Source organism: Rattus norvegicus, chromosome 2 (assembly GCF_036323735.1).
Source record: "Rattus norvegicus strain BN/NHsdMcwi chromosome 2, GRCr8, whole genome shotgun sequence".
Lineage (NCBI taxonomy): Eukaryota > Metazoa > Chordata > Mammalia > Rodentia > Muridae > Rattus > Rattus norvegicus.
Window position 1 is genome coordinate 185507429 of NC_086020.1, and position 16517 is coordinate 185523945.

The following is a 16517-nucleotide window of genomic DNA, read 5'->3' on the forward strand; positions in this document are numbered from 1 at the left end:
GGCTCGCCCCTCCCCTAAGTGCTCTTACCGCGCAGGGCCAGCAGCCCCAGGGGCTGAGCTAAAAGTCCAGAGGAACCCTGGTAAGCAAGAATTCTGTGCAGGAACCAAAAGGATTGTGATGTAAGGGCTTGGGGAAAACTTGTTGGTTTCCTAGGCACAGACTTAAATCTCTCATCACAGTTTATTAAAGGCCACAGGTCTGAATTTACTAAGGAGTGTGAAAACACAGGTTTTGACAGCAATTCTCAGGATCATAGGCAGCTGATGACTAAGAAGGGGTTGTTGGCTATTCAAGATTTTGCAAGCTGGCTCCTGGGCTGCCGGCAGGCTGTTGCTGACTGTGGCTGTTGGTTAAGCCCTCTTTACCTTCAATCCACCTCCCCTCAAAGACTGCTAAAACAACAAAACTGGGAAGGATTCCGGTAGTTTTGATTACAGAGAAGAAAAATGAGACCCACACATTTTACAGCTAAAGCAGAATTAAAACTCAGAGCCTTCTTTTTGGACAGCTGAAATGCAAGCCGCCCCATATATGAGGTTCCCACCCTTAAATCCCAGCTTGAAGGCAGTGTCTAGAAGTGGGTAGCACACTGAGAAATGAGGATCCAGTGGAAGTGGCGTTCAGGATGAGATGATACATTGCTCCATCATGCCGACCAATCATGATCTTTGCCTGATCCGTGGCCCTCTGCCCCGTTTTGTGTTAGGTGCCTCTGGAGCCATGAAGATCTTGGTCCAACCTAGAGAGTTGGGAGGAAAAAGCAAGGTGAATTGGAGGAGCTAGAAAATTGAGTATTTGAATCGCTTCCCATCCTTCGCTCCCTAACATGTTCCCCATTGGATTTTACCTCTTCCTTGCTGGCTTACCTCTTCCTAGTGCAGAAGGCACATACGAACATATGTACAACACAGACTGTTGTGGTTTGGCCTGGAGTTGTTGGTATTTTGATGCTAATTCTGCTGCCCCAAGGACAGCTGCCTAGTAGGACTCAGGTGGCTTCATCAGAACCTTCTCCCCATTTTAACTTGTAAAATAAAGGCAAGAGCCTGTGATTGGGCAGGGGAAGGGAAGGTAGAGCAGAAGAGTGGAGAGAGAGAGGGGGTTGACGGGAGAGGAGGTGGAAGGAAGATGGAGATGAAGCACATGGCCTGGAGAAATCACAAGGTATCAGGGATCTCATAGCCAGGGGAATAGAGTTGTGTAGTGGTAGATCTGCCCAACCTATGCGTGAGCTTTGATTCCTATTAATGAAGTTGCATTTCTTTTTTTTTTTTTTTTTTTTTTGGTTCTTTTTTTCGGAGCTGGGGACCGAACCCAGGGCCTTGTGCTTCCTAGGTAAGCGCTCTGCCACTGAGCTAAATCCCCAGCCCCTGGAGTTGCATTTCTTATTTGGGTTGGAGAGGTTACTGCAGCACAGACTTTCAGTGTTGGGGTTATTCCGTGCTCCCCACCTCAGTGTCTCTTCCACGACATTTTCATCTGTCTGAATTCTCTTTACATTTACTTATGAATGTGCACACATGCATGCCATGGACTTACTCCACCATGGAGGTTCTGGAGACTGAATTCCTTTACTGACCCATCTCATGGGCGCACCCTTCATGTGGCACATAATGCAGTGTCCTTCATTTCTTCTCTAGTGCAGTTTCCCCACTGACACAACCAAAAGCAGGGCTTGTGTGTCTTAGTCCTTTGTATCTCTCCAGAGATGTTAAGAAACATGATTGGCTTTAGACATCCCACCCCAAACCAGCATTCTACAGTGCAGGACTCACTGTCTGACAGCTTCAGGTATGTGCACTTGCTCTAGCGAGATGAGCTGGGCCAGCTCCCCAAGGCTGTCAAGAAACCGGATCTTTCGTGTAAACTTGGAACTGAAGAAAGAGAATAAACCATTTACACTTCGTATTAGGAGAGTGATCCTGGAGGATCTCACAGAGGGAACTGGAGCAAGCAGAATGACAAGGTTAGAAAGAAAGCAGGGTAAGACGTCCACAACCTCAGTAGTGAAAACAGTTGAAGGGGTGTCCTTGTGCCTTGAACTCGTACCTGATGAAGGGCCGAACCAGTGCCAGGAAGGCCTTCACGTACCACGTAGCGTGGACGACCACCAGGGCTCGAAGGTTTTTCCGAAGCCTGAGGAAAAGTCCAGTGGGATCCTAAGTTCCTGTTCCACCTTTGTCCATGCTGCAGCTCCTTGGTGCCTCTTTTTTCCTAATTTCCCTGGCAGCTGTGCCTAATCACCATGCCTTGAACCCTTCCCAATTCATTCAGCCTTCTATACTCCACTTTTCGAGAATGTTCCTTTAACAGTACCTCAGTCTTTGCAACCCGTTTCCCTCCAGCCCACATAAATTCCTTTTGCAAGCTTCTCATCTCTTCACGGTGTAGGTGTAGTCCAGGCTACATAAAACTCCAAGTGGAAGCTTGGTGTGACGGTGCCCGTGACGCCAGCAGAGGCAAGGAGATCAGGAGTGGAAGGCTGACTGGGACTACACTCCCATTCTGAAACCAGCCTAGGCTACATGAGCCCCTATATAAAACAAAGTAAACCCCTCCCCCAAACAGGAAACAACAATGCTCTTAAGTGGTTAAAAAATATATATGTGTGTGTGTATATATATATATATATATATATATATATATATATATATATAGACAGAGAGAGAGAGAGAGAGAGAGAGAGAGAGAGAGAGAGAGAGAGCAAAGAAAACTAAGCAAGGGTGAGATGGGGCAAGCCAGGCCTGGTGACGACACACGCAACTGGGGAGAGGGAGGGACAGGAAGATGAGGAGTACAAGGTTATGTCTGGCCTCATAGTTCAAGGCCAGCCTGGACTACATGGTGAGAAAACAAAGGAGGGAGAAGGCACAGGAGTACGGAATGACTTCTATGTCAGGGATGAGGGAAGAGAGAGCAGTGGAGATGCGGAAAGCAAGAGGTAAGAGTTGGAAAAGTCCATGCACCAGGCAAGATGCCACACGATTCACAAGGAAACCAAACAGGAAAGCTGTGATCTGTCCATAATGTAGCTAGTAAGTCATAAGGACGAGATGTCCTTGACTGTAGAGGATACAACAGGAGACAGTTTGAAGGGATGTGATGGACACATAAAAGAGGGCACTGGGCATGATGACTCAGGTCAGTGATCCCAGTACTCAGGCTGAGGCTTGAGGACAACATGGGCTATACGTGACAGCAAGGCAGTCTCAGAAAAGAAAAGAAAAAAACACCCACAAAGGATCCAACTGGAAGAAGAGAAAAATAGAAAATGGAAGAGACGCTAGAGAGTTGTGGCCCTCTAGTCCTTGGGTCTCACCTCCTGTCCAAGGTATGGTAACACTGCCGGATCCAGCTCAGAGGGGGCACTTGGGCCCTGCTTGTGCCTCCGCTCAAGTGAACAAGCAGATAGTTTTCAGCTACCAGCAGCTCCAAAGTTCCCACCATATACCTGGGGACAACATTGTAGGGAAGGCATATGCTGGGTATATGATGGGCATGGGCCTTTTCTGTTTGGCTAGAAGTTTTGTGACAAAGGACGAGATGGCATAGACCAAGAGGACCTGCAGTCCATGCTTGGAAAAGCCTGTGAAGTTAGCCCTTACAAAACACTGGACAAAGCCACCATCTAGTTACTGATTCCAAAGTGACCTAAGACCTACAGGCCCTAGAGTCACCTAATAAGGCAATACCCATACCTTACCAGCACATCACTACCTCCCCTCCCTTCCCCTGTAAAAAGCCCACATCCCAGCCAGGTGAGCAACTTCCCTGACTTCCTCCTGGGAACCCACCCAGGAGCCATCAATTCTCATTAAGCCCGCTTTTACACTTTCAGTTTGACTTAATTTGTTAACGCAGTGGTGTTTCCCGCCCCCAACTTAGTCCCCTCCATGAGCCCTTTGAGACTTCCACCTCACCTGAATAGGTGTTCCATGACGTAGGTGTAGTTGGGGATGCTGCTTCGGGGTAGATAGCAGGAAGCAAAGAGGATGACAGCATTGAGGCCATCGCCATGGTAACCTGAAGACCAATATGAGGAAAATGAGTTCAGTCACAGATCTGTAAATAGACAGCACTTGGGTTTAGGGTGAAGGGTGCTGAGGGTCTTTGGAAGTCCAAGAACGGAGGTTAAAGAACCCAACAACTGAACCTCCAGCTAAGTCATGTCAGTCAAACTGTCAGCGTTTCGGGGACTTTTTTATCTTGTGTATGGCTGTTTTGTTTGCCTGTGAGTATGTGCACTGCGGGGATCAGAAGAAGTTGTGAGACTTCCCTGGAACTGGAGTTACAGTTGTGAGCTGTCATGTGGGTCCTGGGAACCCAGCCCAGTTGTGAGAGCAAGTGCTATCCCCTGCTGAGCCATCTCCCAGCAAGGCTGTCACTGTCACTGTAGCTCTCTCCCTGCTGAGCCATCTCCCAGCAAGGCTGTCACTGTCACTGTCACTGTCATTGTAGCTGTTGTTTCATGTACCATTGTGCACATGCACAGATGGGTCTACGTGGGGGGTCAGAGGACAACTTCGGTGGAGTTGATTCTCTTCTCAAACCTCTCCATGGATTCTGGGATCAAATTCACGTTGGCCGCATGCATGGCCATGGCCTTCACTCACAGCCCCAGGCCAAACAGTGCCACAGCCTCGGCCTTTGTACAGCCTTCGCCATTACCTCCGTGAGATAAGACTTTCCTATAGGGCTCGATGATGGTCATGTCCACTCGCTGCTCTCGTCGTCCTGTTCGAAACACTCTCCAACGGTGGCCGTCTTCTCCAGCCACGTCGCACACACAGCCCCGGCCCAGCCTTTCAGCTGCCTCACTGGCCCCCAGGCCCTCTGCGCGAGGCAAATCATCTAAAACGCACGGGAGGGAAGAATGAACGAACAAGGCAGATTTCTTGTAATCTCTCGGATGGATAGAGTTTACTCCTTCAGGTTTTTTGTTTGTTAGGGCTTTTGAGAGCACTCACTGTGTAGCTCAGGCTAGCCTCCAACTCCTGCCTCAGCCTCCTGAGTGCCAGCACACTGTTTTAACATCTCAGGTTTCAATATTTCTGCTGGCTCAAACTCACTCAACTCACTAACTCAACTCACTGTGTTTCTTCTGCCTCTTCTTAACTTTCCCTTCTGCTAGACTGTGGCCTTAGGATTCTGGATTCTGTCTCTCTGTTTCTCTCTGTCCTTTTCCCCCTACCACAAACCCTCCTTCCTTCCCTCCTCACCTCTCTCTCTCCCTCTCTCTCCCTCTCTCTCCCTCTCTCCCTCTCTCCCTCTCCCTCTCTCTCTCTCTCTCTCTCTCTCTCTCTCTCTCTCTCTCTCTCTCTGTGTGTGTGTGTGTGTGTGTGTGTGTGTGTGTGTGTGTGTGTGTGTGTGTATTTAGCCTTGGCCATCTTGGAACTCAGTCTATAGGCCCAGGCTAGCCTGGAACTCACAGAGGTCTGCCTGTCTGCCTCCTGAGTGAGTGCTGGGATTAAAGATGTGGGCCAGCAACCATGTACATGGCTGGCTTTTTAAAACATGGGTTGTGGGGATGTAACTCAGGTCCTCCTGCCTGTATGGCAAGCAGTTTGCCAACTGAGATATCAGCCCAAGTTGTTTTCAGTCTCCTGTCATTAAATGTGGCCAGACATCCCATGATTAAAACCTTTGTATTACTTCTCATTGTTTAGCCTACAAAAGTCTATACCCCTCAGCATAGCAACAAGAGCCCCTAAGAGTTCAAGATATGAACTTTGCCGGCTTAACCCAGCACTATCTTTTGATATTCTTCCTCTGCCTCCCAGCCCTTCATACATAGTCAGGCTTTGTGCTTTGAATTCCCCAGTGTTCTGAGCTATTGCCTGAAATGCTACAGCTATCTGGAACATCCCCACTCTAACCCTGATAAACATGACCCTTAGCATTCAGCCCTAGACTCAGAATCTTCTCAAAATCCCTAACATCCACGTGGAGAGCCTCACTTTCAGCTGATTTTTCCTTGATACTTAGTTTCTACTAAACACTGTTGCCTAAGGTTAGGGCGCCTTGCATTTGTCTTTGTTTAGTTCCTTTGCAAGACAAGGCTTCACACAGTAGCTCCTTTGGTAGACTAGACTGTCCTCAAACTCCTGTCAATCTTCCCGCCTCAGCCTTAGAGTTGAATCACAGGCACGCAGCCACCCCCACCCAGAGTCTTGTCCTTATTCCCTCAGGCTGTCAGGGTGGCATCTGGCTGTACTCCCAGCACTTGAGAGACCAAGACAAGGAGGATCTTGAGTTTGAGACCAGCCTGGGTTACAAGAGACACTCTGTCAACAGTAGTAACAAGTCAGTCCTAGATCAGGAAAGCATGGAACAGGCATTTACTTTCTATCTGTCTGTCTGTCTGTCTGTCTGTCTATCTGTCTTTCTTCTTTCTTTCTTTCTTTCTTTCTCTTTCTTTTTGCCTCATCATTTTTCTCTTTTGTTTGCTTTTTTTTTATCTTTGTGACAAGGTTTTATTATGTATCCCAGGCTGGCCTCACATACAGAGCTCCACTTGCCTCTGCCTCCCAGATGCTAGGATTAAAGGCTTGAAACCACTACACAGGGCTTTGATCTTTATCTTTATTATTAATTATTATTTTATGTGTATGAGTGCGTTTCTTGAATGTATGCTGAGTACCACATGTGTACCTGGTACCTGTGCAGGCCAAAAGAAGGTGTTAGATTTCTGGGCCATTATGTGGGAGCTGGGGAAGGAAGCCATGTCCTCTGGAAGAGCAGTTAGTGCTCTTAACTGATGAGCCACCACTTCTGCCCTTCGATCTTTTTCTTAATAAATTTCTCCTCCTAGTCCTTGGCTGGTCTCCTATCCACTCTGGAAGCTGCTCCCTTTCCCTTTTGAGGAAATCTATGCTGCCTGTCCGGCTTCTCAGCTACCGCCTCAACTTCTCTTTCTCCTTCCTTCTTTTTCTTTTCTTTTTTTTTTTTAAGATTATTTATTTTACGTATGTGAGTACACTGTAGCTGTCCTCAGACACACCAGAAGAAGGTTTCGGACCCCATTACAGATGGTTGTGAGCCACCATGTGGTTGCTGAGATTTGAACTCAGGACCTCTGGAAGAGCAGTCGGAGCTCTTGACCACTGAGCCATCTCTCCAGCCCCCTTTCTTTTCTTTTCTTTTTTTTTTTTTAAAGATTTATTTATTTATTATATATAAGTACACTGTAGCTGTCTTCAGATACACCAGAAGAGGGCATTGGATCTCTTTACAGATGGTTGTCAGCCACCATGTGGTTGCTGGGAATTGAACTCATGACCTCTGGAAGAGCAGTCGGGTGCTCTTAACCGCTGAGCCATCTCTCCAGCCCCCCCCTTTCTTTTCTTTTCTTTCCTCCTTCCTTCCTTCCTTCCTTTCTTTCTTTCTTTCTGATTCATTCATTATCTGAAATTGTATGAATGTTTTACTTGCACATATGTATGTGCACCACATGCATGCCTGAGGCCCCTGAAGGTCAAAAGAAGGCATCAGATCCCCTGAGACTAGAGCTCGACCATGGCCATGTGGGTGCCAGTTATTAAATCCAGGTCCTCTGGAAGAGCAGCCATGCTCTTAACCACCGAGCCAACACTGCTGCCTCCCTGATTAGCCTAACATCCCGTCCCATCCATTCACCTCGAGCTGCATGTTCTATTAGCTTCTCCTTGCACCAACCCCACCCTTGGCTCTGCTCTCACCTTCCCATTCAAACTCGTGTCCACTGTCCAGCTGCTCGGAGTCTGAAGGCGTCTCCAATTCGTCTACCTCCAAGTCCAAGCTGGCATCAGAAGAGGAAGATGCAGAGCAGGAGGGAGAGGCTCCATTTTCTCCTGCTCCCTCAGTCAGACTCAGCTGCAATTCTGGGGCAGAAAGACGCTTCCGCATAGGGCGCTGACCACACAGGGCCAGACTGCTGGGGGTACCTGTGATTGGAGACAGGAGAAGGAGAATACACAGACGGAAAAATGTGTGCATGGCTGGTGATTTGAGATCCCCGTGTAGACTGGAGGCAGATTCCTGTAATGACAACGCTACAAAGGAGGACAAGAGGATCATGGTTCAAAGCCATCTTGACTACAGACTGAGCTGTAGAGCAGCCTGGGGTACACGAGTCTGTATTAAAAGAAACCCACAAATGCACAGGGACTCCTATATACAGAAGTCTCGATGTCAGGCTTGGTGGCTCACATCTGCAATTACAGCATTGGGGAGGCAGAGGCAGGAGGATAGCCGCAAGTTCCGGCCTCTTGGTTTTGTGTATATGGGTTTGTCTCATATGTGTGTTTGTGTGTGTACCACATGTGATGCTCTCAGAGCCCAGAAGGGAGTGTCAGATCCCCTGGGACTGGAATTAAAGCTTGGTTGTAAAGACATCATGTAGGTTCTAGGAATCAAACCAAGGACTGTAAGAATAGCCAATATTCCCCACTGCTGAGCCATCTCTCCATTCCTGGTAAGTGCAATTTTGAGTCCAACTTAGCCTACATCAGTTTGAGACCAGCCTGGGCTAGAAAGTTGAGTTAGTCTCAAAGAAACCCCATCATACTACAGGCACAGTGACGATCGCCTTTGATCCCAGCACCCAGGAAGCAGAGGGAGATCTCTGTGGGTTCAAAGTCAGCCTAGTCTACAAATGAGTTCCAAGTCAGCCAGGACTATATAGAAAGACACTGTTTCAAACAAACAAGCAAACAAATAAATCACTGAACAAAAGATCAAAAGCCACCAAGCACCAACAGTAACTAAAGTTAAATTCTAAGTAGATAATACCTGTGGGTTTTGAGAAAGGGCCCAGGGCAAGTAGAAAGGGAGGAAGTTGGGCTGCAGAGACAGAAGCTACACAGTAACACCCTGGCCTTAGCAACAGTGCCAGAAGTCAGCTCTAACCCAGGTCTAGTTTCCACCTCCTTTCCCTACCTGCCTGTGAGCCCCTCTGAGCGTCTTCAGTGTCTCCAGACCGGCTAGCCTCCTCCGGAAGCAATCTAGAGGGGAGGGATTGAAAAGTGGCTTAGACACAGAACCCTAGCCAATTGCCTTGTCAGCCTTCCCTCTCCACCATGCTTGTTTCTCTTCTTGCCCCAATTTCCCCTAAAGTTGTTTGGTTTTAGGTCTATGGGTGTGTCTTGCCTACATGATGACTTGTGTACCACACATGTGCCTGGTGCTCTGGGAGCCCAGAAGAAGGTGTCAGATCCTCTGGGACTGGAGCAAGGGGTGCTTGTGAGGCACTGTGTGACTTCTGAGACTCAAACCCAGGACCTGTGAAAGAGCCACAGGGAGGGCAAACTGCTCCCAGCCTCACCTAGGAAACTCTTCATCTTGCCACTCCTCCTTCAGCTCCAGCTCTCCAAGGCTCAGGGCTGCTCCTGGTTCCGAGGCTCCTGCCTTCTCCTCAGCCCTGAGAGTCAATGCCCCAGAAGAAAAGACCATGAGACAAACTAGACGGTATCCTAAGGCAGCCAGACACTGGTGTGAAGAACAAGCCTCGGAGGCCATGTCCATGTGTACGGGCGTTTCCCTTCCCACCTGCAGAGCAGGTCATCTGCTGCTGAGCTTAGCAGAGGGGACGGCCTAGCTAGCTAATCCATGGCAGTGGCTTCATCTACATTGTAGGAGTGAAAGGCAGCCACATCTCCACTGGCTGGAACCCGGACAGCCTGGCCAGGTAACCCTGGGCGAAGCAGCAGCAGATGGTGTCTCATCAGCCCAGCCTTTCCTCTGCTGTGCTTGGAAACTATGGGACAGGTAGAAGGACAGTGGGAGAATGGAGAGTCACAGGAAGCAGAACCAGGGGATGGGAGTTAGACGAGAGAAAGAGAGAGAGAGAAAGAGAGAGAGAGAGAGGCAGAGACAGAGAGACAGAGAGTCAGAGAGGTCTATTGCACATAAGACAGAAACTTTTCTTTAAACTGTAGAATTGGTTCTGTGCTATATTCATTCCCTGTTCCAAACTACCCCGTCCCTTCTCTGCTAACTCCTTTTCTTCATGCTCTTCTTTGAGGAAGCCGGGAAGGCCTGGCTGGTAGGAAATGCCCTCTCTGGCTCCAGTCAGGTCAAGGCCTCACTTACCCTTCTTCTAATGTCTCTTTTCCTGTTTCTTGCCTGGTTCCCATCTTCACGAGTCGTCCTGTGTTCTGTGGGCACTTGAGGAGGATAGGAGGCCGTGGTCCCAGCCCCCAAACTTTTTACTTCTCTGTGTCAGCTGTTGCTCTGCCTCTAAGGAGGTAGGAGGTGTGGAAGGGAGGTAACCTCATCTTCAAACAGGTTTTGCCACCTCCCCTCCCAAGGAGCAGGTTTGCCCAAAAGCCCGGCCTCTTGTGTGGGGGCGGGCTTTCGGGTGAAGAAAGATTTCTAGGATACTGATCCGTCTCCATTCCAGATTCTTTATAACCTGGAAGCCCTTTGTTTTGCTCTTTAAGGGGTGGGGGAGGTGCTAAAGCTAATTTTGCGTGTGTCAGTATGTGTGCATTCCTGTAGAAACCTGAAGCTGGCACTGGATATCTTCCTCTATCTGCCTAGGCAGTCTCAATTGAACCCAGGCCTCACTGATTCCGCTAGGGCTCCCCTGACCAGCCTTCCAGAGTGCCTGGGTTTCAGGTGGATGCTACGCCTGTCCAGCCTGTGTGTCCCTTGGATCCACAGTTAGGTCCTCTTGCTTGGATGAGTGCCTTACGCATGGAGCCAACTCCCCAGCCTTTTATTTTTCTAAGTGTCTTACATTTTAGAACAGTCTGATATGGAATGGGTGGTCACATGACCTGTCTGCCTCAGGTTGCGCCAGGAGCTAGGTTTACTCTTTCGAATATTATCTGTTGTGGGGGTCCCAGTAGGTGTATGCACCTGAGCACCTGCAAAGAGGTTGGGGGAGGGTGCTCTCCCCTATCACTTCGCCTATTTCTTTCAGATAAGGTCTCTCTCTAAACCTGGGTCTGTCTCTGCTCTGCATGGAGCTGGGAGCACAGGCGTCTGCAGAGTTGCATCTTGTTACATGGGTGCTGGAATCTGAACTCATTTTCATGATTGAAGAGAACACAGTTTTAACTGCTGAGCCCCCTCTATGCCTTGGAGCTTAATTTTTTTTTAATTTTTTTTATATGCATAGGTGTATTGCCTACATATTTGTCTGTACACCAGGTATGTGCCTGGTGCCCTTGGGAGATAGAAGAGGGTTTTTGATTTCCTGGGACTGGAGTTACGGGTAAATGTGAGCCCTATGGGTGATGGGAAATAACCCTGGGTCGTGTGGAAGAGCAGCCAGTCCTCTTAACCACTGAGCCATCTCCTCAGCCCTTAAATTTTTTTTAATTATGTTTTATTTTTGAGTGTGTGGGTGTATGACATCTTGTAAGAGTTGGTACTTTCCTTTTACCATGTAGGTCCAAGGAATCAGAATCTATTTCAGATGGTCATCTTGGCCTGGGTACCTCTGCCCATACCATCTCAGAGCCCTAGCACCTACTTTTTAAAAGTAGGTCCTGGTGAGGGCCTGTAATCTCAGCTTCTCAGCAGGCTGAGGTGGGACTGCAAGTTCAAAGTCAGCCTGGGCAATTTAGTGAGACCCTGTCTCCAAATATTAAGTTAAAGATATCTGGGGGTGTTAATAGGGTGGAGGTGCATGCTTTTAACCACAGCACTGAGAAGGCAAAGAGGCAGGTGGACCCAGGACAGCCAGGGCTAAGCAGAGAAACCCTGTCTCAAAACCCTGTCTAAAAATGGGCTAGAGATGAAAAAGACTGAGTGGTCGAACACCTAACCAGCATGTGCAAGGCCCTGGGTGCCATCCCCAGAACCACACACAGGCAAAGCTAAGAAACTATTTTGGTTTAAGTCCATCATGGACCTACTTTTCCAGCATAAGGAAAACAGAGAAGATAAACCAGGTATATCACATCTGCAATTCCAGTACAGGGAGGCTCCTGCTGGAGGTGAGACTGTGGCAGACAGACTGGGAGGTGAGTCTGTGGGAGGTGAGTCTGGGAGGTGAGTCTGTGGGAGGTGAGTCTGTGGGAGGTAAGTCTGTGGGAGGTGAGTCTGTAGGAGTTGAGTCTGTGGGAGTTGAGTCTGTAGGAGGTGAGTCTGTAGGAGGTGCAGCTATTACCCACAGGAAGGCCTGAGTACACCTTTAAAAAGAGACAAGACCTTCAAACAGGAAGAAAGTATTTAATATGAAACAAAAATGCAAAACAAAGTAGTACCAAAGTCACAGAACACAATCCCTTTGGTTCAGTGATCGCACCAATATTTCATGTTCCCACTGGCTACAGACCTCTTACCCTAAAGTGAAGTCAGACTGCCCCAAACCACCACACACCTTACTGCTCAGCGATATTGTTTGTAACTTATATGGGGTAAGAACAGGGGAAACAGCTTGGTTTGAAAAGGGGGGGGGGGGACTACACGTGCGGAACAAGTCACTGGGAGAGAGCTCGCCACTGGGTCACCATTACAACCCTGTACATGCTACATTAGGCTAAATTCCTTGTACAATCACATATAAACACGAAACAATCCAGTGACCCTGAGCCCTCCCAGGGAAGACAAAAGGAAAGATGACAAGGAAGCAAAGGAGAGAAAGGATGGGAGGAGCGCAGCTCACAGAACGCCAGGGCACATCTCCTCCTACCCTCAGTCATGATGGGGAAATGAGACTGGGGACAGCAGATGTTTCACCAGAAGACACTCCCCAAGTTCTTCAACACGAGCAAAACCAGAAAAGACAGACAAGACCTCGCCAGACTCACTAAGACGGGATATCCGGGGCTCAGTCAATTCTACCCTCTTGGCAAAAATGTCTATGAGGTCCCATAGCCACTCTGGGTCAGGAGAAGGCAAGAACCTGGGTCCTCAGGTTCTCTCCAGGTTTCCCACGATTGTGGGACAGAAGAAGCCAAAGATATTGAAGTCAGACATCTGTTCAAGACAACAGACTAGTCAGGGTTGTGTGACAATTTCAGCACTCAGGAGGATTAGGAATTCAAGACTAGCCTCAGATACACACAGAGCTCAAGGCCAGCTTGGGCTACATGAGGCTCTGTCTCAAAAAGAACTTTAAAAAAATTGTAAAGGTCAATTCATGGAGATTCTGCCTTTGTTCACGGTCCTTGTGAAAACACTGAGATGGGGTCTACATTCCTTTAGTCCCTCTCTGCCAGGACAGTGGTCCTATCAGACTGTACCCACAGAGAGAGGAAAATCAGTACAGATTAAATAATAAAATTAAATATAACTTGTCTGCCTGGTTGAGACAGAGAGGAGAGGAAGAAAGCCGTCCTCACAGCAGCTGCTTTCTCCCCAGTATTATGAGAACAGTACGCCCGATCCTGGAGCCATGGACATAGTTGGCTAAAATGGTCAAACATCTCAAAACATGCATTTGAGGCGGGCCAGTCACTACCACCTCCACACTCCCCGACCCCGCCTCCGATGGTCACTTATTTGATGGGCAGGCTCTGGTAGACTGGGATAGTGAGATCTGACTGCACTTCTCAAAGACAGCCTCGGCAGAGAGCTTAGGCAGCCCCTGATCCAGGGGGCACTCATCCACCAAGCTGTTCATGGGCGTGGGCGGCAGAGGAGGGTCTTCATCATCTTGACTCAGTCCAGCGATCAGGGAGTTACTCGCCTTGTCCAACTCCTTGTCAGCCTGCTCCCTAGACATACCCAAGGCGGCCTCCAGCTGCCCTGCAGGCGTCCTCATGGAGTCGAGATATGCAGAGAGCGCTTCCTGCAGCACAGGCAGCAGCTTCTTTCGAGAGACCTGGGTGTTGCCTTGAAGATAGGCCTGGAGGTGAGCAGAGATGCTCGGGATGGGTGTCAGCTTCAGGGCTGGGGAGGTGGACTGTTCCAGGACTCCACAGATCTACAGAAGACAAGCACAGGCAAAGGTGGTCAAGGGACAGCGATGGTCAAGGGGCATACCATAGCGCTGAGGTTTCTTTAACAGGGATGAAAAGTATTTTGTTTGTTTGCTTGTTTGTTGAGACAGGGTCTCACAACGTAGCTCCAGATGGCCTGGAACCCACAGAGACTCACCCCCTTCAAGGCCTGCTTACTGCTGAGATTATCCACGGACTACCAGGGCTGGTTTATGAGGTGCCTAAGATCAAACCCAGGGCTTCAAGCATCTGGAAGCCCTCTCCCACATGATTTTCATGCCTAGACCAACTCCCAACTTTTTTTTTTTTTTTTTTTTTTGACAAAAGGTCTTACATTTACTATAACCTGGAACTTACTAGGTAGCTCAGACTGGCCTTAAATGTACTGTAATCCACGTGCCTCGGCTTCCTAAGCGCTGAAATTACAGGTATAAGGCTCACTGCATGACTAGAACATTTAGATGACATTTGTTTCATTAACAAAGAAACCGAAGTGCACAGAGGTTTGAGGAGAGCAGAATCTGAGACAGTCCTAGAATCCCCGGCATCATCCCAAGGCAGGGTCCATGTGTGTCCTATGCTCGTGGTCTTCAGTGAGGACAGGGCTGGCAACCACGTTGAGATCAGGGGACTAAGGCCAAACAAACTGAACAGGAGGTGAGTGGCCGGCCAAGCATGCTTTACAGACACCACGTTATGGAGGCATAGCTGCTGCATACACACTTGTAGCTAGGGTGACCGAGGCTTACATGGACTAGCTCATGGTGTAGCCCAGGCTGTCCTGGAACTTGCTCTGTAGATCAGGCTGGCCTCCAACTCAAAAATCTGCCTGCCTTTGCCTCCCAAGTACTGGGATTAAAGGTGTGTATGAGCATGATCAGCAGATTAGGTCACAGTTTATACAGAACGAAACTGACAAACCCAGGACTGTCACCAAGAGCAGTGTTCTAAATGTATTATATACCAGTGACAGAAGGAAGGGAAGAAATGGCAGAACAGACTGAAAAGGATCCTCTCCCAGCACAGAGAACATGGGCAGTTCTAGTCATCAGAATGGCAGAGAGGAGACCAGGTTCTGGAGGGGAAGGGTTCCTTCCCTACAGCCAAAGTACCTCCCTTCATGTGGTTAGTAAAAGTCGCAAGCTCTGAACATGGACCTGCCACAAGACGCACTTTACGCTAACGACCACAGCAAACTGTGCAATGGTGACTCTCCCATCACTACTTTTTGCTAATGACCACAGCAGACAAGCGGATAGGAACCTGAGACAGAAAACCATGTCCTGTCCTCCAAAGCACCAGCTACTCCTACAGCAGGGGAGGAAGAGGAAGCAGCAGCAAAGTGCAGACAGACCTTCCCCAAGTTCAGAGGACTCCTGGCTGGACCATCCTGAGCACCTTCCCAGAACAGGCAACCAAAGTCTCAAGTCATTCTGAGTCAGTGTTCAACGGGAAACCGAAACACGGGCCAGGAAGGGTGCTGGCCCTGTATTGACCCCTTCTCTGGAGTGTGGTATCCAGACTGATCCTAGTGTGCTGCACAGTTGAAAAGGGTCCTACTGTGTGTGTAGGGGGATGGGTGTGCCCCTCGTCTTTTACTCTTTGTACTGTCCCACTCCTGAGCTACACCCCCAGTCTTCTGTCTACAAACGGTCAAGACAACAAAAAGAACCAGTTTTCTTTTAGTTTTTGTGGTGGTGGTGGTTTTTGTGGTACTAGGGATCAAACCCAGGCAGCGTCCAGGTGAGCACTCTACCGCTGAGCTTAATCCTCAGCCTCTGCCTGGTCTTTTCTAAAGAGAGGATCTCACTCTACAGACTTGGCTGGCCTCACACTCACAGGTTATCCTCTTGCCTCTGCTATCTACTGCTGGGGTGGGAGGTGTGTGCAGCCTGGCATCAGCCCTTGGGGTTGTGAAATAGTTTCTGTTACTAAGTCCCAGGCTGTAGTCCCTAAACGCTGGGAAGAGGCCTGAGTTAGTGCGCACCGTGAGAGCAAGTTCTGACTACAGATGATAATACTTCCCTCTTCCCAGGGTTAGCTGCCGCTCCCTGTAAGCCCAAATTGTTGTCTCTAATCTTCAGAACTGAGATGGTTTGTATATGCTCGGCCAGGGAGTAGCACTGTTAGAAGGTATGGCCCTGTTGGAGTAGGTGTGTCACTGTGGGTGTGGGCTTTAAGACCCTCCCTCATCCTAGCTGCCTGAAGTCAGTCTTCCACTAGTAGCCTTCAGATGAAGATGTAGAACTCTCAGCTCCTCCTGCACCATGCCTGCCTGGATGCTGCTATGCTCCCACCTTGATGATAATGGACTGGACCTCTGAACCTGCAATCCAGCCCCAATTAAATGTTGTCCTTTATAAGACTTGCCTTGGTCATGGTGTCTGTTCACAGCAGTAAAACCCTAAGACAAGAACCATTTTTCTCAGTAACCGTATGTCCCTAGTAGAGAGAATGGACAAAAAGCAGGCAGGGGGTCCAGGTGCATTCTGGGTTCCTGTGTGAGGCCCTGTCTTGAAACAAAAAATAGGACCAACAGATAAAGGCTGCCCAGACTGACCACTGGTGTTTGATCCCTAGTACCTACACTAGTAGAAGTGAACTGATTCCTGCAAGCTGTTCTCTGACCTCCACATCTGCGC

General features: G+C 48.8%; 2 protein-coding genes across 6 annotated transcripts in view; both read right to left on the reverse strand.

Annotated features, from left to right (window-relative positions):
* Positions 1-162: 162 nt before the first annotated feature.
* Bnipl (BCL2 interacting protein like) lies at positions 163-11987 on the reverse strand. 2 transcript variants are annotated; one of them, NM_001128187.2, is made up of 10 exons: positions 10070-10154; positions 9303-9398; positions 8918-8982; positions 7699-7923; positions 4670-4852; positions 3922-4024; positions 3321-3452; positions 2051-2137; positions 1777-1875; positions 163-740 (listed from the first exon to the last, which is right to left on the reverse strand). In NM_001128187.2, the coding sequence occupies exons 1-10, from the start codon at positions 10111-10113 to the stop codon at positions 704-706; spliced, it is 1071 nt and encodes a 356-aa protein (NP_001121659.1). In that variant the 5' UTR covers positions 10114-10154; the 3' UTR covers positions 163-703. The 2 variants fall into 2 exon arrangements, with proteins under 2 accessions (NP_001121659.1, XP_038958623.1); XM_039102695.1 differs by having other exon boundaries at positions 9303-11987.
* A 153-nt stretch (positions 11988-12140) lies between these two features.
* Positions 12141-16517, reverse strand: part of Prune1 (prune exopolyphosphatase 1) — a 28834-nt gene continuing 24457 nt past the window's right edge. For 3 of the 4 annotated variants that reach the window (XM_006232885.5, XM_017590899.3, XM_063281873.1), the window contains one exon: positions 12141-13859. In XM_006232885.5, coding sequence (XP_006232947.1) covers positions 13428-13859 — 432 coding nt within the window. In that variant the 3' untranslated portion in view covers positions 12141-13427. The remainder of the gene's footprint in view (positions 13860-16517) is intronic. The other variant, NM_001007697.1, reaches the window with a different exon arrangement.